A 22,859-nucleotide genomic window follows, 5' to 3' on the forward strand; every position below is an offset into this window, starting at 1 on the left:
AACATGGCGCATATGAATCATTTCACACTAATTTTCCTCTACAACAAATCATCATTCACAGGATTCTACATTCTGTAAGAACATACAGGAAAAGACCCACTCGCTCTGCTATTGCTCTGCTACTTCAATATTGGTTTTACTGCTCCCTCACATCTCCCTCTCTTTCATCAGCCTCTAAACCCAGGCTACTCTTGCGGCAGGGGCAGAAGGGGGAAGAAAAAAAAAATCATGCAACTTTTCTGGCATTAAGAATATCTTGTACTGTGGCTGTTGCAACATTTTCCTAAATTAAATAGCAACATTATGGCACACACTGAACATGAACCAGTTACTCTCCAAACATAAGACAGTGCATTTTACAGATTCAGAAATACGTTGTGTAACATGAATTTTTTGGTTGGGTGTGTGTTGGCGTAGGTTTTTTTGTTGTTGGTTGGGTTTTTTGGCTTGTTTGGGTTGGGGGGTGGGAGTGGTTAGTTGTTTTATTGCCTTTTTTTTTATTTTTTAATTTTTTTAACAATTACAGAGAATCTCTGAATACCAAGGCCAATCAGCCTTTGACCTAACTTTAAGGAAAGATGTACTTCAACACTGGTTACTCAAAACGCAATTTAACATTCCTTCCCTGGTGTGAATAGAAGTAATGGCATCACATACACATAAACTTTCCTAAAATTTAAGAGAGCAAATATTTCTACTGGTTTATTCTTTTAGCCAAAATGAAAACGTAGGCATCAATTTAACAGCCGTAACTGTACAACATACCTGTCTAAGACCACCAAGTCAGTTGCAGTTTCAGCATTGCTCTTTAAAATTTTCTCCAGCTTCTGGATCTTCTCCTCTAACTCGGCAGGATCACATTTCCCATTTAAAATGGAAGCTGTTAATCCCAAGATTCGAGGACATGATGGATAATCCTCACAGATCTGTGAAGTAAAACAGAATTAAATACCTTAACTATTGCAAATCTACCATCAAGCTAGCAGACTGCAAAATTAGATGTTTACATGGAAACTAGAATTTCAATAGTAGGTGGTGGAAAATGAACCAAACATTGAATGAATATTTTCTATTCTAATGACTGGAAGTTAAAGTAGAAATTGACTAACGATTTAACAGCAATCATCTTTAAAGGTAAATATTTACAATGTGAAAAAATATAAAGAAATAAACAGTTAGCATAGCACAGAGTATCCTTGCCACATTTACAACACACATATCATAATACTTCCACACCATGTAAAAACTAAAGTATCATCTAAAAAAAATAGAAGACATATGCTTTGGTTAAACTTGAAGAGAGATTTGGAAAGACATCTATTATACAGGTTTCTCATATTGTATAAGCCAAATATCACATGGAGCCAAGAATACCCTCAAAGAGCCCTGCAAACATCTGTAGAAATCAGTATTTTAAAATAATAAAAACTTATTAGTGCATCCCATTCCCAAACTCATATATTTTGTCAATGAATTTACAAAATTCCTCTAATTCCATAAATTTAGCTTCTCTTTTCTGTTAATGCCAAAGTTTTCTTTAATCTCCACCACAAAATACAGTGAACACACTATTTTTCTATCTTATGATATCACTGAAGTCTTAATTCATTACAATAATTTCACAGTCCCAGAACATGCTAAAATATGGCTCCACTGATGTTTTTCCTTCGTAGCAAAAGCTGCCTTAAATAGTTCCCACTTCTCCAGCCCTCCCACCTCACTCCTCCTCCTCAACCAAATATTAGAACATCATGCAACATAAACTCACCTTCATAATTTCACGGTATGGGTGATCCTGGATTGCAAGATGGCACTCATCAAACACCAGAAGATTAATATTTGAGAGGGATAAATACTCATTTCTCAAAACAGTCAAAGCAACATGACATGTCATAACCAGAACCTAGATTGAAAGGAAAAGAAAAGAAGAAAAAAAAAAAAAAGGTGTCAGTATAAGAAAAGTACAAGCTGGCTTAGGTCAGGGTGAAATAGCAAAGCCTTCTGCAGGTCTTGCTAGACAGTATTAGCAAATATCAGCTACTATTCATCTACATAGACCAGGTAAGGACAAAAGAGAATAAAACATTCTCTACTTGAGAAAGTAATCTGTCTGAAGGTTTTATATGTCACAGGCCTAGGGAAAAAAAAAAAAAAAAAAAAGAAGTAATACAACAAATAGATGATATCAACACCAGCCAGACTACACGGAACAAATGTCATTAAGTCCACAACAAGTTAGTGTCCCTTATGTGCCCCATCATCATGCCTCTGGCAAGAAAGATAATTCTTCATAAACTCATAACCACCTGCAGCTACAACAGAAAAGCAGGATGTTATCACAATTCTTTTTAAAGGAAAACTCATTTCTTGTATATTATCACAGATAAAGAGTTGAGCTTCTTGATAAAATTATGCACCATTTTTACAATAACTTTAAACTCCACCAAGTATAGTAACACTTCCACTTGTCAGAGTTCCTCAGAACATAGGCCACTATTAAATACTGGACAGAAAACCCCAGAAATAACAAATATTTGCATTACTGCAAGATACTTAGGTCAGCATGGAAAAAAGATTGTAACAGAAAGGGTCCAAGAACCACCAAGGAAAATGTTACCATTAAAGCTACTGATTTTCTGTCTAAAAGGAGAACTAGAGAGAAATAGTGTACCCAAAAAGGCAGAAATAAAATGCATGCCAAAGAGAATGTGCTGCATCCCCAAAGAACATTCAATTTTATCATCATTTCTATTACCTAATACTTAAACATCTTTTAATGGCATTTAAAATACACTATGCACACTCAAAATTTCTTCTGCAATCATCATCATAATGAACCACAAGTCAGGGAGACTGAAAACAAAGGATTAAAAGGACAGCTTTTTAAAAACTTGAGAAGCCCTATACATGTTTTGCCTCAAAATTCATATACAACTAATATCAATATACTGAATTTCTCTTAGAAAATAAGTTAACATATAATTGGAAAAAATTATCACTTCTGATCATGCCTAACTTACTGTAGACTCTGCTTATTTTTATAGTTTACACTTAATACATCACCTGATGCTTAGAGAATTCCTGACTCCACTTCTCTTTTGTCCATGATTCAGTTATCTCTAAACTTGAATACTCTCCCACTTTAAGATCTGAATGTGTCCTGACAGCTGACACTTGTTGAACAACTTGATTTGCTTAAGAAAAAAAATACAAAAAAAAAATCTCAATCACATAAAGGTCTTTTCATACATTAATTTTCAAGATGCCTGTCATATTACCTAGCACTGTGTTTCATAACATGATCTTTAGCTTAGACTAATGTTGAACTAAGTGTACATGGCAAATGCCTCCATATAAAACCACAGCAAGGAAACAGATTGGTAACTAAACTGCACTTCAGAGTCAATGTCTTAATTTTATACCAGGAAACAGAACATGTCACAGAGATAAACAGGTTATATTGAATGGATCATAAACAAAAGATGAAAGGCATCACATTCTTTAATCCAGTTTAGCATCTTTGCTGTTGGAAGACTTTATGCAAAAGTTTCTCCCAAATTTGCTTTCACACAACTTCTATTAAGGAATATTCCATGGAAATATTAGCAGCATGTTCAGGAACTTAGTATACTTTTCCTCTTACCTGAGTTGACCAAGAACACAGTTCTTTTTCCATTTTTGTTGAAATCTCCCCTGATCTGATAGGACAGCTCTTTAGTGAGTAGTACTGCAATAAAAGTCTTCCCTGAGCCAGTGTTTAAGCAGACTATTGTATTATGATCCAAAGCTGCTTCAAGCAGTTCAACCTAGGTTTAAAAAATAATAATGTCCTTACTTGCAGCAATGCAGTGAAAAAGCTGACAAAAAAAAAATAACACAAGTGGTAAATAAACTACAGACAAGTCAGCAGTATCCCTAGAGATCTTTCCAGTGCCAAAGAATACATCTCTTTCACAACAATGTATTGTCACGTTCTTTCCAAAAATATTAATACACACTATATAGTCTATCTTCTAAATCTAAAATCCTTTAGTATCACAATTTGCTGCTATTTTAAGTAGCTGTCTAGCTATATCTTTTTAATAGACACTTCTGTTGCTAGATACATTATGTGAATAAAGAAGCTAGAGCTTTTAAATCTAACTGTATACATCAATTCAGCCAAACAAGCAAGTATATTATGTCAAGGTGATCTAAGCTTTTCAGTAAGACTGACCAAATGCTAGCTTTCAGGCACCTCTGCAGTGCAAAGAGAACTGAAATTCTAGGACTCAGAAACAGGTTTGCATAACAAAATGAAAATCAGAGTACTCCAATGGGGTTTCTGACATTACTGAGCTGCTTTGACCAGTATGTGAACCAAAAATCAAGATTCACCATGTAGGAGACAGAAGGTCAGAGGAGGAAGGAGACGTGATTGTATGCATACAATCAATATGCACAGTGTAATGTTTTCTGTATTTGTCCCTAACAGCATTTTGTAGAGAGCAGCAAGAGAATACTCTGGTTAAAAGTTGTTCTGCTCATTAGAGCAAACTGAGAAGAGAGAATAGAGGGTATTACAAATGTAGAAGATGGCCAAGCTAAAGACTCCCAACAGGTGGAGCTGAGACATGCCTAGACTGACTGTGTGCAACACTGCACGTTCTCTAGCTGCTCTGGTTCTTTTTCTATTAAGTTAATGGAATTAATTTTACTTTTTCTTGACATTACTATATTAGTATTATCACTAGTACCTGATATTTTCTTGGTGTGTAAATGTTATCATGAATTGCTTCTTGTTGCCATGGTAGTCCAAAAAATGGACCCATTGGGGAGGAAGCAGGGGTCATGAGCTGCAGTCCCGCCATGCTGAGGGATTGCAAAGCAGGGCTTTTCATTCATTCATCCAGTGTTTCTTTCATTGCATTTTTGTTCCAGCACAGCCTACTATGAGAAGAAAAAGAAACAGTATTAGATACAGTAACAATATAAAGCAAGAAGAGAAAATTTATTCTAAGAAAAGGACATTACTTGATTTTACTTCCACTAAGTGCTAAATGTCATACTATTTTCAGCAGAAAATGTTAATTTTAAATTTATAGGCACTTTTCAACTTAAAGATGTGTGTTTATCAAAGTACCAAAGAAATTCGAAAGGAGCTGTACTTTACACGGCAAAGTTCATTCTAGGCATTTGGATTTACACAAATACGTTTCAGAATAGAGTTCCATTTATGTTCTGACAGAATACCATTTAAAATATCTTTAAAAACAAATTAAAAAAAATAAAGCTCTTTTAGCTTTACTTCAAGAAAGAAAAAGATTGATTTTCTAGAGCACAGGCATAAGTAAGTATCACATTTTCCACTTTTCCTTCCAACCAGAAAGTCCCTATGGCCAGTTAAAGCTTTACATATACACATGCAAGAGGAACTTTATCCTAATCAGCAGGGAAAGAACAATAACTACATAAGAACATCAGTATTTTCAAATCAACAGATTCTGATAAGGTTACCTATTTAAGGAACTGGCAGACGTATTACAAATCATTGCTAATGACTCTGATACGGAGTAATGGAGAAAGGGACCCTTATCAGGCTAACCACCAATTTCCAGAAAGATATTCTAATTGATAAACAAATCAACCATTCACAACTTGATGACAATTACACGCTGGAAAACACTTTCCTACTAAGGCTATGAAGTCCTCATCACTCAGGGGTTTTTTAAAGTGTTTGCTATCTGTCAGGAATGATCAAGGTAAAAAAAAAAAAGAAAAAAAAAAATCAAATCTACCTTGCCCAGGGAAACTGATTAAGGCCCAACGATATAGAAAAATATTGCTGAAGTGCAACACAAACATAGTGCATCAAATCTAAGACATTTTGAATACTTCCCCCCTTCAAATCAGATACATACCCGAGTCAACAAAACAGTATTTGCAAAAGTTAGTTTTCCTCAAAATTCCTAGATGCTCTATATTCATTTTAGCATCAATCTCAAAATGAGAAATACATAAAAATGATGATGCTTTCAAATTTAATCATTCATTAGAAATTCATGAGGAAAAGCTAATTATCATCCTATTGCATAGAAATGTCCTTGCTTTTCTATATAACAGTAAAGTTGGTTAAGTTTTGCAAATATGCAGTAGGGAACAAAAACTAAGAAAAGTATGATATGATATCTAATAGAAAATATTAACCACTAATGGTTATGAGAAATAACTGCTTTGAGAGATTACAAATAAAGCAGTACAATTTAAAAGTATTCATTTATTTTTGTACCAAGATGAAATTTTATTTAACATAGTCTTCAATTAATAAAACATTGTAGCTCTTTGTGGTATATTCACATTTTTAAGTTAAATATTATAATTTGGGCCATGTCTAAACACTGATTTATATTCTAACTTAACTAGTATTAAATAACTATGGGAAGCTCTGACAAAAGAGATTAAACCAATTCTCTCTAGTTTTCCATCTTGGGTATATCGTGTAAAATAAAGAGAAGGCAATACATTGAATCACATGGTCACTACCCTTGCAGATTAATGCAGAAGTAATCCCACTTCATAGAAAGAAGTCAGAGATAGAGCTTTGTCTCAGTTTTTCCAAAGGAACAGGGGGAGTCCTGAAGGACAGTGTGGTTAAGTTGAAGTATCATTGTTCGGTCCCATAATAAAGAATTATTTTGAAGGACAGTAGCATAATACACAATATTCCCCAGCCACTGGTAGAAAGCATCTGGAAACTCTGGGTACTGCTAATGTAAGTGAAGCTTTTGTATGAACTAACAGCTTAGGTATATGAGAGCAGGGGAAAAGGGAGATAACACAGGGAAATGTGTGTCATCCCCAGCTCCCCCACTCCAGCTTACAGATGAAGCTCCCCTTTAATACTTCAATCTATCTAGCTTCTCTTTTTATATTCCACTGAGTAACATGCTAGTTGGTAACATGAAAAAAAATCCTTTGATACAAAAATCTTTATCATGACTACGGTATTTTGTTGAAATGGTCTCAGGCATGTTTCTCTACTTAGGTATAGCAACTGAAGTGGAAACACAAGTGTTTACTTTGTTAAAATGAGCCCTGGTCACAGCCATCATAATTGCTCAAGACTAGAAGGGACCAGGAAAAAAAAACCCAAACCTTCTGCATAATAAAAGCTAAAGTCAATTCCCCAATCATTCTTGTATCTAAGCCCAGCTTCAGTATTATAATCACTTGACATCAGCAGTGCCTCCTCTTCATTCCGCCTATTTTGTTTTTTTTCCAAATCATAAATACAACTTTGAAAACATATAAAATACCTTTATCACATCACCAGGAGGAAATTAAGGAAAGAAAACCAACCTTATTTGAGAAGGCTGTTAACAAGAAACAAGTACAGGATCTAATATTCACAAATAAGCATATCTCTTTTGCTACACATTTCATGACAGTGATATTAGGTTAGCTACCCCACTGCAAGAAGCAAGGGGATTCATACTTACGGTGGCAGCTTGATCTGGAAGAGCTGTGAAACAACATATACTCTCAACTACAATTTTGGTTTGTGTATAGTCATGAAAGACCTGCCCTAAAGTACAATCATCTCATCGAGATCAAAAAGCATTCTCAAAAAACCCTGTGAACTGCAAAGGAAGAAGTACATACGCATTTGTAACTTTAAAAGTAAGCACAAGCAAAACAACACTGCCTGCCACTGCTAACCATACCATTATTACCCTGCAATCTGACCAAAAAAAAAAAAAAAAGATAATTTAGCTACGATACACTGCGCATACCTGCAGCGCTATGATCTTACTGGCATCACGGAGACACGGTGGGATGGCTGCTATGACTGGAGTGTTGGACTGGAAGGATACAGGCTCATTAGGAAGGACAGGCAGGAGAGATGAGGAGGGGCTGTCACCCTCTATGTCAGTGACCAGCTGGACTACATGGAGCTCCACCTGGGGATGGATGAGAAGCCAACCGAGACCTTACAGGTAGGATTAAAGGGAGGGCAGGGACAGGTGACAATGTAGTGGAGATCTGTTACAGGCCACCCAACCAGGGAGACTGAGCAGATGAGGCCCTCTACAGACAGATATGAGCAGCCTCACCTTCACAAGCCCTGGTTGTCCTCAGGGGGGACTTCAATCACCCTGGTATCTGTTGGAGGGACAACACAGCAGAGTATAAGCAATGCAGGAGGTTCCTGGAATGCATTCATGATAACTTGCTTCTCCAAGGAGCCAACAAGGAGAGGTGCTATGCTGGACCTTGTTCTCACCAACAAGGAGGGGCTGGTGGGGAATGTGAGTCAAGGGCAGCCTTGGCTGCAGTGATCATGAAATGGTGGAGTTAAGATCCTTAGGGCAGCGAGGAGGGCGCACAGCAAGCTCAATACCATATTCAGGTGAGCCCCTTCAGGGATCTGCTTGGCAGAGTACCATGGGATACAGCCATGGAGGAAAGAGGGGCCCAAGAAAGCTGGTTAATATTCAAGGATCACCTCCTCCAAGCTCAGAGGCAACGCATCCCAACAAATAGGAAATGCAAAAATGCCAGGAGGCCGGCATGGATTAACAAGGAGGTCCTGGACAAACTCAAACACAAAAAGGAAGCCTACTGAGGGTGGAAGCAAGGACAGGCAGCCTGGGAGGAATACAGAGAAATTGTCTGAGCAGCCAGGAATCAGCTTGGGAAAGCCAAAGCCCTGATAGATCTGGCCAGGGACATAAAAGGCAATAAGAAAAGCTTCTATAGGTATGTTGGTGATAAAAGGAAGACTAGAGGAAATGTGGGCCCTCCTCCGGAAGGAAACAGGAGACCTGGTTACCTGCAATATGGAGAAGGCTGAAGTATTCAATGACTTTTTTGCCTCAGTCTTCACTGGCAAGTGCTCCAGCTACACTACCCAAGTCACAGAAGGCAAAGGTAGGGACTGGGAGAATGAAGAACCGCCCAGTGTAGGACAAGATCAGGTTCAAGACCACCCTAAGAACCTAAAGGTGCACAAGTCCATGGGACCTGATGACATACATCTGCAGGTCCTGACGGAACTGGCGGATGAAGTGGCTAAGCCACCGTCCATCATATTTGAAAAGTCGTGGCAGTTCAGGGAAGTCCCCACAGACTGGAAAAGGAGAAACATAACCCCCATTTTTAAAAAGGGGAAAAAAGCAAGACCTGGGCAACTACAGGCCAGTCAGTCTCACCTCTGTGCCTGGCAAGATCATGGAGCAGATCCTCCTGGAAATTATGTTAGGGCACATGGAAAATAAGGAAGTGATTGGTGACAGCCAACATGGCTTCACTAAGGGCAAATTGTCCCTGACAAATTTGGTGGCCTTTTACAAGGGAGTTACAGTGCTGGTGGATAAGGGAAGACCAACTGATGTCACCTACCTGGACTTGTGCAAAGCATTTGACACTGTGCCACATGACATCCTTGTCTCTAAATTGGAGAGACATGGATTTCACAGATGGACCACTCAGTGGATAAGGAATTGGCTGGATGGTAGCACTCAAAGAGTTGCGGTCAGCAACTCGATGTCTAAGCGGACACCAGTGACAAGTGGTGTTCCTCGTGGGTTGGTATTGGGACCAGCGCTGTTTAACATCTTTGTTGGCAACACAGACAGTGGGATTGAGTGCATCCTCAGCAAGTTTGCCAACGACACCAAGCTGTGTGGTGTGGTCGACACACTGGAGGGAAGGGATGTCATCCAGAGGGACCTTGAGGTGGGCTTGAGAGGTGGGCCTGTGCAAACCTCATAAAGTTCAACAAGGCCAAGTGCAAGGTCCCGCACATGGGTCGGGGCAATCCCAAGCACAAATACAGGCTGGGTGGAGAATGGATTGAGAGCAGCCCTGTGGAGAAGGCTTGGGGGCGTTGGTTGATGAGAAGCTCAGGATGACCCAGCCACGCGTGTTCGCAGCCCAGAAAGCTAACCGTATCCTGGGCTGCATCAAAAGAAATGTAACCAGCAGGTCAAAGGTGGTGATTCTGCCCCTCTACTCTGCTCTCATGAGACCCCACCTCGAGTACTGCATTCAGCTCTGGAGCCCCCAACAGAAGAAAGACATGGACATGCTGGAGTGAGTCCAGAGGGGGGCCATGAAGATGATCAGAGGGCTGGAGCACCCCTCCTATGAAGACAGGCTGAGAGAGTTAGGGTTGTTCAGCCTGGAGAAGAGAAGGCTCTGGGAAGACCTTATAGCAGCCTTCCAGTACCTAAAGGGAGCCTACAGGAAAGCTGGAGAGGGACTTCTTACAAGGTCATGTACTGAAAGGACAAGAGGAATGGCTTTAAACTCAAAGAGGGTAGATTTAGATTAGATATGAGGGAGATATTGTCTACTGTGAGGGTAGTGAGGCACTGCAACAGGTTGCCCAGAGAGGTTGTGGATGTCCCATCCCTGGAAGCGTTCAAGGCCAGGCTGGATGGGGCTTTGAGCAACCTGGTCTAGTGGAAAGTGTCCCTGCCCATGGCAGGGGAGCTGGAACTAGATCTTTAAGGTCTCTTCCAATCCAAAGCATTCTATAGTTCTATGAATTAGCAAAATAACAGAGTTAAGCTCACATGAGGCAGAACACACTTGAAGTAGCTTAAATTCCCTCCCACTGTATGCTAACTCGGGGAAAAAGAAAAAGTTCTCCTCCCTAAACCATCAATGCTACTTCTTGCTGTGCTAAAGTCTCCTAGTCTTCATTTGTATTGGAAGTACATGAGATCTGACAAGATCAATGTCAATGTAAGCCAGAATAATGAAGTAATTGTATCATTCTAAGTATTTCAACAGCAAGAAGAATATCAAGTTCTTCAATAAAAGAAAAGCAGTACAGGACCATCTAGAAATAAAAAGGGAAAAAACACATCTACCTGAAGAACAGATTTTAAATTGAAAACATTTGAGTTGTAAGTACATGTGTTCAGAATTTGTGGACAGAAGTCAACTGAACCTAGCTAACTGAACCTAGCTAACAGGGAAGCCCAAACTAGTCCTGCTCAGCCACTGTAACTGTCATGGTTTAACCCCAGCCAGCAACCAAACACCACACAGCTGTTCACTCACCTCCCTCACAGCGGGATGGAGGAGAGAAGGGTAAAAGTGAGAAAACTTGTGGGCTGAGATAAGGACAGTTTAACAAGTAAAGCAAAAGCTGTGCATGCAAGCAAAGCAAAACAAGGAATTTATTCACTACTTCCCATCAGCAGGCAGGCGTTCAGAAATCTCCAGGAAAGCAGGGCTCCATCACGCATAATGCTTGGGAAGACAAATGCCATCTCTCTGAACATCCCCCCCTTCCTCCTTCTTCCCCCAGCTGAGCATGACATCATATGGTCTGGAATATCCCTGTGGTCAGTTGGGGTCAGCTGTCCCGGCTGTGTCCCCTCCCAACTTCTTGTGCACCCCCAGCCTACTCGCTGGTGGGATGGGCTGAGAAGCAGAAAAGGCCCTGACTCTGTAAGCTCTCCTCAGCAGTAGCAAAACCATCTCAGCATTATCAACACCGTTTTCAGCACAAATCCAAAACATAGCCCGATACCAGCTACTATGAAGAAATTTAACTCTATCCCAGCCAAAACCAGCACAGTAACAAAGACACCTGCTAAGATGTTCTATCTTTAACCACTGCGTTATTTTGAAAATTGATAGAACAAGAAACTGTAAGAACTTGCTGAAGCTGAATATTGAGGGATAAACACAGGAAACAAGTCCTGCTTCCTGTGGCTTTAGACTAGGTTACAGAAGCTGGACAAAGCAGCACAGTGCCCAAGCTTACCTGTTCTACTAAAATAATCCTGAAAAGTCCAGTTTTATGGCCATCAATCTTGATAATTTTAACAGCAAAATCCACAACTTGATGTCCTTACTTTAATGCACATTCATGTGAACGGACAGTGAACTGCACAGCTAAAACTAATCCCTTGTTCTATCATTTAAAGAATTTTATTTCAGAACGGCACAAGGTTGGGAATGAACAGCCAGCAACATTTAATAGCAGTTTCTTCTCGTCTACAATAATTCTGTAACTGTGGTGTAGGTTTTTTAGTCACAGGATTATATCCAAGTTGAAGCAGTCCCTTGGTGCACAGAAAAATTTCAAGGAAACACTAAGGAATACAAGCCAAACCAAGTAGGGCACTCACCTAGAAGTAAGACATTCTGGATCTAGTCCTGTTCCAAGGACTGTTTAAAACATTTACAGAATGATACTCTGAAGTAAACAGAGAAGAGACTAGAGCCCTGGGGATACATCTTTCAAGTTTTTACCACCATTTGCTTGCATAGTATGTGCTATATTCATACCAAGTTAATACCAAGCAAAACTACAACTATCTCCTATTAACAAGGAAAATGTATTACTGCCATACACAATATATTTCATCTGCTTTCTTCACCAATGTTTATTTGTAAATTTGTACCCAGCATAATCCTTGTGATACAAAAATTATTTCTAATGCTGTAGGTTTTTGTCTTTGTCCAGGAATGTCTAATTTATTTTCTAAAAACACGCTTAGCATCAGCCAAAAAAAAGAGTTAGTCTCAAGGGGTAAGAAAAAAACCCCCCACATACTCTAAAGTAAACAAAGCACAATCTATACAAAAAATATGAATAGAATCTTGCTGCTTGAATATTCTCTTGCATGAACACCTAAAGAGTGTGAATATCACATTCTTTATAGTAAGTTTTATGTCCAAATGCTACATGAAGCATTGACTTGCTGAAAGATCTAATGCAGAAAATTCTTAGTTGGATAGTAGAGGAACAAATAAAAAGAAAACCATAAAATATTACAAATATAAAATACAAAGTAGAAAATTAATGTAAATATTAATTTACAAAATGTAAAATATTCGCTGAGGATGTTCTATACCAATTACTGCAGAAGTCTGCAGTAAAGTGACTTCTACTTACGCTATAAACATTCAGCGGCGAGAAGTTGTTTTTGCCCAAGTTAAGGTAAAGATACAAGATTCTTACATCGCCTGGTTTCTAAACCTGCTCTTAAAAGTGTACTTTTTAAAAGGATTTGACTTTTCCTGGGATAGTCCAAAAGCATTACAAAAGTGTATTTTGTGAGTATTACTTCTGTAACTTCTTAGACAACTTAAAAAGCCCAAACCAAACACACCCAGTTTTTATTTGGAAAAAAAAGCGCCCCAAACTCAAACACCTCAGAAACAAGAAGTTTCATTTTCATGGGAAAAGTCGTGTTGTTGTGTCCCCATCCCCCCCACCTTCATTCAGCAGCCAATATCTAGGATACTTTAAAAATTAAGCATTGACATTTCTGCTCCCAACTCAGAATTCAAAGTTTCTAAACAACATCATTCAGCCCAGAAGGTCTAAGTAAGGAAATACTGTCAAACAATATTACTCAATAAGATGAATCAGAAATCTCTTTTATATTATGCTATCTTTAACATACAACACAGCTGCATGAGACACTCCTTATCTGTTATCCTTCAAAGTTTGCCTAACAGCAGTTTTTATATTTGATCTTACAATATTCTTAAAGGGAAAAAAACCCCAAAACCATATTTCAGATCTGTTCCCTTTAAAGAAGGGCAAACAGAATGCATAAATGCTTACAAAGCTCAAATGTAAGCATTCCTATAAGAACAAGCTTCACTGGTTTCCCTAGCACAATCATCAATATTCATTGTAAATGTTCATCCTGATCTAGAAGAATTTTATTTGTTCTATTTTTCTGATACAGAACCAGTCTAACAGCAAAAGCAGACTGTTGGCCTCTAATAGCACAGTAAGACATACCGAAGCAGCAAAGGCTGCTTTCTGTTGTTCATAAAAGTTTCATTAAAGAGCTTATTAAATGAAGATTACACTGAGGCTCTACACTTGAACGAACTGCTTCTGAAGCATTTTTACAAGCAGTACAGTATAGTTAAGAGCTGGAATTCCTGGCACTCCTCCTACATGTCTGTATACAGGAGAGAAATGGAGTACAACATGACACTTAACAGGCTCAGAAAAACACACAAACCCTTAAGTCCCTCATCTGGTGTTCAGTCACCAGTATGACCAAACCTGGATTTGAGGCAAAAGCCTAATAAAAGCTTTCCATTGCAATTAGTCTAGCTCTATCAACAGAGCCAGCAAGACACAGTTCACGCCAAAGTTATGCTGCTGTATGTTGTAACAGTCTCTAAAGCAAAAGGATTATACCACTATATACCAGCATAACATACATGGGCTGTAGGGCATTTACCAGTACAGAAATAAAATGTGAAAACAAAAATCAGTTTTCTAGCATATCTAGTGTGACACCAGTACATGAGGCATTCAGAATAAAAGTTTAGAAAGGGGATGTTTTTCCTTTAACAAATACAAACATGCAGCCAGATTCTGGGACAAACTATTTCATTTTTTAAAATGATGTGTATAAGGCCCTGTACAACAGTCCTAACTATGTAGTTGCTTAGTCAGTGGTGCAGAACTGGTGCTATGCAGATTCCTCTTCTTTCACCTCCTTAACACAGAGGACAAAAGCTAAAACGTAAAGTGTACGGCACCTAAGATGTAAGGCAAGGTGAGGACCATGGAAACTAGATACATCTGTCTTCCCTATGTTATCAAACTACATATCAATTTTTCTTCTACATAGCTTTAATTGGATAGACTCTTCTCCTGTTTTTGCTGAACTCGTAATTCAAACTGAAGCATGCTATTGAAACTAAGGCCTTAACAATTTACCTGTCATTTACTTTCCTCACCATTTACTTTCTATCTCCTATCTGGAACAACATAGAAATTCAATTTTAATCCCAACTCTTCGTACCTCCCCTCTTTGCACTTTTTTTTTTTTTAAAATTGATTGTATTTCACCAACACAACCGCATCTGAATACAAAATCCACAAGAAATATTTAAACACACACATCCTTTCAAAAAAATGAATACATTTCTAATCATATTCAGCTTCATAAGAAGTATCACAGCATGTGTTTCATGACAAACATCTTTTTATCTCTGCCATTGCTGTATCTAACAATCTATGGACAGAATAAAGTAGCTAGTTTCATTATTCTTTCCAAAGAAGTTCACAGTAAAATTCTATAACCTCACACACAGAAGTTGCTTTACTCTAAGGTCCTGAAGAAGCTTTAAATATGAAATAGGAGAATACAGTGAAGTGATACATAAAAACCTGCTTCTCCCATACTACAAAGCATAGTCTTACCGTTTTAATTTCCGCAGTCTCTGTGTTTATGCTTCCCGAACTGCATTTTGACATCATGGTATCAGCTTGTAGATTAATCACATAATTTGCAAGCTTCGGCTCTTAAAAACAACAACAAAACCTATGAACTATAAAAATGGTTTGAAAAGGGAACTACAATAGCAGGGTTAATTGTGGCAATTCAGTTGCTTATAAACATTTAGATGTGTCAACCCTGCACTGTAACTTGCTGACAGAAAATGAACTACTTAAGTCCATCCTGAACACAAATTATTTTAGTTTAGTATTAGAAATAAAAATTTAAGAGTAATTTAAAAGCTAATTTTTTGTAGTTTAAATGTGCAAGGAAAGCGAACTTCCCTAATCCTCTTTACAGGTTACTATGATTAATATTAATAACTGGTTCATGTGAGAAATACAAGAGTAGTATGTTCTACATAATTTTACTATGTTCGGTACAATTGTACTGCTTTTTCCATGCACATGTACTTTTATTTCACTTGAGTTAAACATTTAAAAAGAAAAAAAAAATCAGAATTCAAACTTCTGCACAGTATTTCAATTTGAAGCCGCAATTAATACAGTAAACTCATGAAAAAAACAATAACCATTTCTAAGTACATTAACACGTTTTTTAATAAAAGTAAAAATATTGTGCAATTAAGATGGTGATTTACATAAAAATACATTTAGCTATACAAGTAAAATTAGGAAAGACATGACAAAGAATTTCATAGATATATTAGTCATTCTATACAACTAGAACTTAAACCAAAAATACCATATCTAAGCAGATCTACAATGTCCTCAAAGCTCTAAAATATTTACACGATATATTCACCTAAAGTATGAGTTTTCCCAGACCTAAAAAGAGAGATTCTGAAGTCATTTTTTTAAAAATCAATACTGAAAACTTAAATGCAGAATGGATCTTGATTAAAATTTCTACTCCAATCAGTTCCACAAAGTTAACAAGAAGGACACTCCCAAGATTACTTCAGTATGTTCATTTTTACCTCAAATGCTGATGCTGAGCTTTTCCAGAGTCTCCAAGCCTGTAATTTTGTTTCACCCTAGGTAACCTAAAAGGCAATATAAAAAAGAGAGCATTTTAACATGAACTGCCATAAAAATCAATTGTGCCATGTGGTAGTCTGCTTTCTTGCATTTTAATATTTAGCTCTGTAGCAACAGCACATGGTCCTCCAAAATCTAATTATCATATGTCCTTTTTTGGCTAGGGATACAGACAGTCAGTGTCTGAAAGATCAGCCTTAAGAGCGCTCAGGAGATATTTGCATATTTTGTTTTATCTGCTAAAGTAATTGCTAGTTGAGTCCAACCAGATTTATGGTTTTCCTCCCCTGTGCTCCTTCCATGCATGTTTCACCTAATACAGTAATGAAAACTTGAAGAAACTTATCATTCAACACATTTAAAAAAAAAAAAACTTAAATAACTTACGTGTTTCCAGAAAACAAAATAAACAGTTATTGTTCTATTTTACAACAAGAATATTTGTGGAGCGCAGCACGGAAAATCTGATGAGTACTGCATTCATATACAAAATAGACCTATGACAATTTTATTCCCAGGGCTACTTTTTAAATTCGTGTTTGCACTATACACACATCCTTTTTTTCTGCACAAAATACAGCAACTTGCTGCTAAGATGCAGTGACTAGACTTAAGTTTATTATAACTGTTATGCCTAGGTTATTCATTTATTCACCACCTCTAGAACATGAACCAGAATATGTATTCCACTGAACCAGAAAATAGCCTAACAACTGAAAACTGTCACACCTCTGCTAAAAATACAGAAATATACTACACTTTATATTTGCAAGAAAAGCAGAAAGGAACAATACAGACAGCATTTAGTCACCCCACCATATAACAAACATGAACAGAAGAAAAAATGGTTCAATGCTGTCAGTAAAGCTAATGCCATACATGGCTTCACACAGCAAATTTACTTTTTTTCCCTAATCGTAGATGGCAAACAAAAAGCATACAGATCAGCAGGTAAAATCTGGAAGAACCAAAAAAAGTATGTAATTCTCCACCAAGCCCAACAATTTCCTTTGGCACATGAAAGCCATAAACACAAGATTGCAGCTTTAATCGATTGGCAGACATGAATTACAGTAGGCCCTTTTAATGCGGAAGCCAACATAAAACCAGACAGGCCACATTCCTGAGATGCAGTCAAGTTCTAGTACAAAACAGCGAGCTTATATCACATTAGCATCTAAATGGTGTTGGTGCACCCACTTAGACAAAAGCTTGTTGCAGTAGACGGTCAATCCTTCCCGTCTGCAGGCCAAAGGCATCTGCAGCTTGCCAATGATCCCAGCCAAACAATAGACACAGCTAGGGGTTACCACAGCAAATAACATAACCAACTACTCCAGCATTTAACAACTGTAACATTGGAGTCCAATCTGACAAGATTTTTTTTTTTACCACATTTAAAAAAAAAAAAAAATAAAAAAAATCTCATTTTACTCTACAGTGACTGGGGATCTTGTTAAAAGAAAGCAAAGGGGTCAAAAAGGAAAAATTACTGACATTGACATTGCTAAAAATTAGATTTCTAGAATGTCTTCTATTGAACAGTAACACCACCATGTTTTTTTTTAAAAAAGGTTTCTATTAAGAACTCAACATTCACGTATTTTATCTACAAGGTAGAAGGTGAGAGTTCCAAGATAACTAGCCATTTGGAGCGTTTAACTAGACACACCACAAACACATCAAATACTCAAAGAATAAAGCAAAAACATGAAAAAAAACCCAGCTGCTATAAAGACATCAAGAGAAGCATCCAACGAGTGATACACCAGTCACTTCTACAAATCTCCAGTGCTCTAGAAACCTCCAAGCAACCACTACCTGCAAATCTCAGCCACGATCTTGAAGTATCTCGGCTATTTGCTACTTAAACATTTGCTAATACAAAAACCAAGTATCCAAATATATCAAAGAGTATGCAGAAGAATATATCAACAGGTTTTATTTTTATTTCCTGGTTTTGTAATTCAGTATTTGAAAATAATCATGTTAATATGACACCTAATTGTTGCTATTAAAAAAAGATTGTCAGAAAAAGGAGGACCGAAATTTGCAGTGAAAGACCTACTGACACATTACAGGCAACAGTCTTAATCTGAAACACACTATCTATGTTCTTGCTCTTCAACATCTTCTACATTTGAAATTAAACAACTATCCCCTCCATCCCAATAATGATGTTAATATTAAATTAAACCATTATTCAAACTGTTAACAACTTGAAAATGAAGTTCTTATCTTGCAAGATCTATGCAATTGGACTCTTAAACTCAACAACAAAGCTATGATGAAGTGAGTTATCTTCCTGCAAATACAAATGAATTCCAGCATGAATCAAAGTCCTATAGCATCAGAGGGGGTAAGGTAAAAACTACCATTACGATTGGGAGGAAAAAGTCTGCCTGGGCTAGCATCCTGTCTCTCTATAATTACAGCTGGTAGCAGATGCGGGGGGGAGGGGGGAAGAAGGCACGACTATAAAAAGGGACTCTTCCTTCTCTTCCATGTGTTATTCCAGTAACCTTTTATTTCAAGTATTTTTCTTTGGTTTATTATGGTACAAACAATAAAGTTAGTCAGAAACCACAGTACCAACTCCATACTACCTCAGATTAACTCCAAAACAAAATACTCCTAACATCCAAGGAACTAAGCCTTCTCAATGGAAGTCAGGAAAAAGAATTACACTAAGGGCACATCTCTCTAAATAAAAAAAAAATCTGAGCTATATGAACACTCTGAAACACATTTAATAGATTTAACAGCAATTAGAATTGAATCACTCCACGTAATATTTAATTCGATTTTTTTTTCAAGCTGCTGCTTGAAAACTAACCCACAGAAGAATCACTGCCAAGTTTATAGATCCTAATTTATATAGGTAACTATACTATCATTATATCAATATCACAAGAAGGGATAATATCTGACCATATCTGTGCATTTATTTATCATTTGGTCCTTTGCTTGGGTACTGAATTATTTACTTGTGATGATTTAGTTTATTTAAAGGTTATGTTCAAGCCTTTCAGGCACCTATGTCTTTCGACAGGAAAGCAATTAAGCAGACATTAAGGCAGTGATTTCTCTCTTCCTCAATCTGGGGGCAAGCTGTGAAGCAAGTACAGTTCCAAAACCACCAATTATTCTTGCTTATGATAAGTAAAAGCAGCAGCTGCCCCCTGAATATAACCCCATGTGGGGATTTCAATCCCATTATTTGCATAAACATAAATCCTTTCTCTCCAATGTGGCAAAAAGTCAAGCTCCCCAAAATACGGGTGTTTGACAGTTTTCTGTTATCTCTGTGCCAGAACATCCAAAATTACTGAGTCCTACATTACAAAAGGCTTTCTCTGAATTCAGTGATTGTGTGATGCAAACCCCAAATATCTGCAGGTCTTAAGTCACCCTCTAGAATTTCCACCAAGTCTAAAATGAGAAATCAGATCTCCTATAGTTGGTCATAATATCAATTTATGTATCACCCAAGAATCAGTGTACAAATGTTAGGCTTAGCTTCAAAAAAGAATGTATTTATTATTAACAGTGCAAACTAACTCATCCTAATGCAACCTTAAAATACGCAAGTATTATGTACTGGTTAGCACATTATTTACTCCAATTACATTTTGGGCTTTGTAGTTTTTGATCTGTCTTCCTAAAATAGAAAGGCTTCTCACCAGTTACACTACACATCTGCACATGTTCTTTCCCTGCAAAGAACTTGCGGGCACACTGCTGGAATTTTCTTTTATGTGAAGCTAGGATGAAGTCAATATTAAGTTCATAAAAATATGTAGTATAAAGAGACTATTTTAACTCCCAAATTCAGATGACACTCAAAGCTGCTCAGATGCCACAGAATCCAACCTCTAGAGAGGTAACACCAGAAGCCGGGGGACGGGACGGGACACGACAAACAAAACCCCAACATACTTCATTGATTCTTTCATTTTATTGAAGAAAAACCTAAGTAATTGGTAAGACATTTCCACAGGCCCACCAATTTTTTTCAGAATACATAAGAAAGTCTAAAGGTGTAGATGAAAATGCTCTGTGGAATAGTGTTGCAAAGGCTCTCACACAAGATGAAGAATAGAATTTCCCATGTATTCTTTTCTTGCAATCATAACATGTGCCTGATTAAAATGATCCAAATTAATTCCAAATTGGGAAAGGCCATTAGAAAAGGAAATTCTTAGCATTTTAACCTACATATCTGGCTAACCAGCTTACTGTGCAGAACAGCCAGAAAGAGAGATGAGAGTCAACCAGGCCAGTGTTAATTATTTGCGTGATTACAATCTCAAATCAACAAGCATAGTACATTCTGCAGCAGTAATGGACCAACGCTAAAAAACTTCGTGCACCATGAAGCACTTTGCACAGATTCCAGGTATTTTGAATTTTCTATTTATAAAAGTATAAATGACCTTTGCCTTAACAGTAGTAATTAATGCTTTTTGTTTGAGTCAAACTAAAAAACTGCCATCTTTCCACTGAAAGCATTAGGCCTCAGCATAGAAGCAGCTACTTAGATCACAAATATGTAGCTGAATACAGTGAACATCATGTTAAAAAGCTACAGCATTTTATAGATACTGTTATTTCTCTCCATGTAAATATATGCAGTTAGAATAGAACATGGTCATTCCTTTACATTCTCTACAGCTAAACAAACTAATATAAGACTTCAGCAAGTCAAACCAATTAACAATTTTTGTTTATTTTAATGCATCCATCTTCACTTTTCAATATTGTCCAATGAAGCACATATTTGCATACTGCCTGGGGTTCAAAGCCGGTGAGAAGCCATAAATATTACATTTTAACTGTATGAAGCTAGAAGCTTCATGTAGTATTTTCATATCACAGGTTATTTGTAGCACTGTTGACCTTCAAGAACAACTGACATGATACCAAAACTGATTCAGATATATTCAAGAATTTACTTGGTGAAAAGGTAGTGATGGGAGAGCTGAAGTCCTTATCTGAGGTAAAGTGGCAAAAAATAACTGTATGTGATGTGACATGCTTGTGTTGTGTACTCTCAGTCCTGAACAATAGGTAAGAAAAACTGGAACAGTTTGTAAAGATCTGAGGACTTCATCTTGTGCTGTATAATTTAAAGTTTTCATTTAAGAAAAAAAACCTTTATTTTTAACAGATGCCTTAAATGGAAGTCTTAGGTTTAAGAGTAAATATGGAATCATGATTGACTTTGAAAAAATCAAAATATTCAACATCCACAAAATACAACTGGAACAGGTTCCTCCCCCAGTATGTGGGATCATAGGTGTGTCTAAACATTGACTGAGAAGCTTCAAAATTTAAGGGTTTTTTTTCTCCTCCTTTGAAAGCTTTTTACATTCTGATGAACTATGAAAGCTAACACAAGGTCAAACAGATAAACAGCCTACCATGTTAGAGCTAGGAAGTAACCATTTGTAAGGGTCCCTTAGCTCCAATACTGATGCAACTAAGCACCAGTAACACTTTCAGTGCACAGACACAAATCAGAAAACAGACCCATTCCAGATTCAGCCATCTGTCAATCTTCCACAGTAGCAGAACAAATGCAAGATGAAAAAGAATAACTGGAGATAAAATATGTATCCTTGAGAGACTTCCCTGAATATGTATTAATAGGTATCTTTGCCTAATGCCAAGTCTACATTACAGTTAAAAATCTTTTCAGTCCAGTGCAGCATTAGTCCAATTTTTCACATTAGCTCTGCACATTACACGTATAGTAATGGACATTCATACTATGTGGCTAAAAAAAAAAAAAAAAAAATCAAAGTTGCTCCTCCTTTTTGAATGATAAAAAAAGCTTCAAAAACTGAAATAAGCTGTTTTGCTAGAGCCACCATTAAAAAAAAGGGGGGGGAGGATAACTTTTTACCCTTCATTTCTCAGGATGGAGTGAAAGCTATTCCTGCATATAAGCAAAAGCATTCCCAGCTATGCAAATGAAAGGATGGTTCCAGACATCAAAGCAGTTGTGGTTTACTGAATATGGCATTCCTTCTAACCTGCTTCAATAATCATTAAATAAGTAAAGATAATGGAATATTGCTAAATAATTCCACTTTTTCTATATTATTATCTAAAATCACTCAGGGCTGAGAAATAAGGTTTTAAAGGAGTTAAATCCCTGTAAACGGTGCAGTTGAAGGTTTCTGACACTAGTTTGGGTTCTGGAAGCAATATAATTAAATTAATATAGTACTGCACCTGCCAACTAACTCTTCTACCAAGCACAACTCAGAATTAATATATTCCTATGGTTCTTTCAATTCCAGACCCATGTCTGGACAACTGGCACAATACTGCACCGGAAAGACAGACATTCCTACAGGATCTTGGTCCACAGCCATCAGTTGAAGGAGGTTCCTCTCTTCTGTAACACTAAAATATAGTCCTGTAATTCAATCAGTTGTGAACTGCATTTTCAGGGCAGAACACAAATATACTGGTTTCAGTAGAGCCTCTTTTCTAAAAATATCACTGTAGATTTTGCTTTACCTGGTATTACCAGCTCCACAGCTGGTTATCAAATAATAGTAGTATCAAAAAATAGAAAATATGA

General features: G+C 37.3%; 1 protein-coding gene across 2 annotated transcripts in view; it reads right to left on the reverse strand.

The window, feature by feature from the left end:
* Positions 1-22,859, reverse strand: part of DICER1 (dicer 1, ribonuclease type III) — a 69,617-nt gene that overhangs the window by 35,319 nt on the left and 11,439 nt on the right. Inside the window, exons 2-8 of one of the 2 annotated variants that reach the window (XM_010583892.1) lie at positions 16,204-16,269; positions 15,188-15,288; positions 4,737-4,929; positions 3,644-3,806; positions 3,064-3,194; positions 1,769-1,903; positions 766-926 (exon numbers count right to left, since the gene is read on the reverse strand). In XM_010583892.1, coding sequence (XP_010582194.1) covers positions 766-926; positions 1,769-1,903; positions 3,064-3,194; positions 3,644-3,806; positions 4,737-4,880 — 734 coding nt within the window. In that variant the 5' untranslated portion in view covers positions 4,881-4,929; positions 15,188-15,288; positions 16,204-16,269. The remainder of the gene's footprint in view (positions 1-765; positions 927-1,768; positions 1,904-3,063; positions 3,195-3,643; positions 3,807-4,736; positions 4,930-15,187; positions 15,289-16,203; positions 16,270-22,859) is intronic. The other variant, XM_010583891.1, reaches the window with a different exon arrangement.

This window comes from Haliaeetus leucocephalus, unplaced genomic scaffold (genome assembly GCF_000737465.1).
Source record: "Haliaeetus leucocephalus isolate CR32 unplaced genomic scaffold, Haliaeetus_leucocephalus-4.0 Scaffold932, whole genome shotgun sequence".
Classification (NCBI taxonomy): domain Eukaryota; kingdom Metazoa; phylum Chordata; class Aves; order Accipitriformes; family Accipitridae; genus Haliaeetus; species Haliaeetus leucocephalus.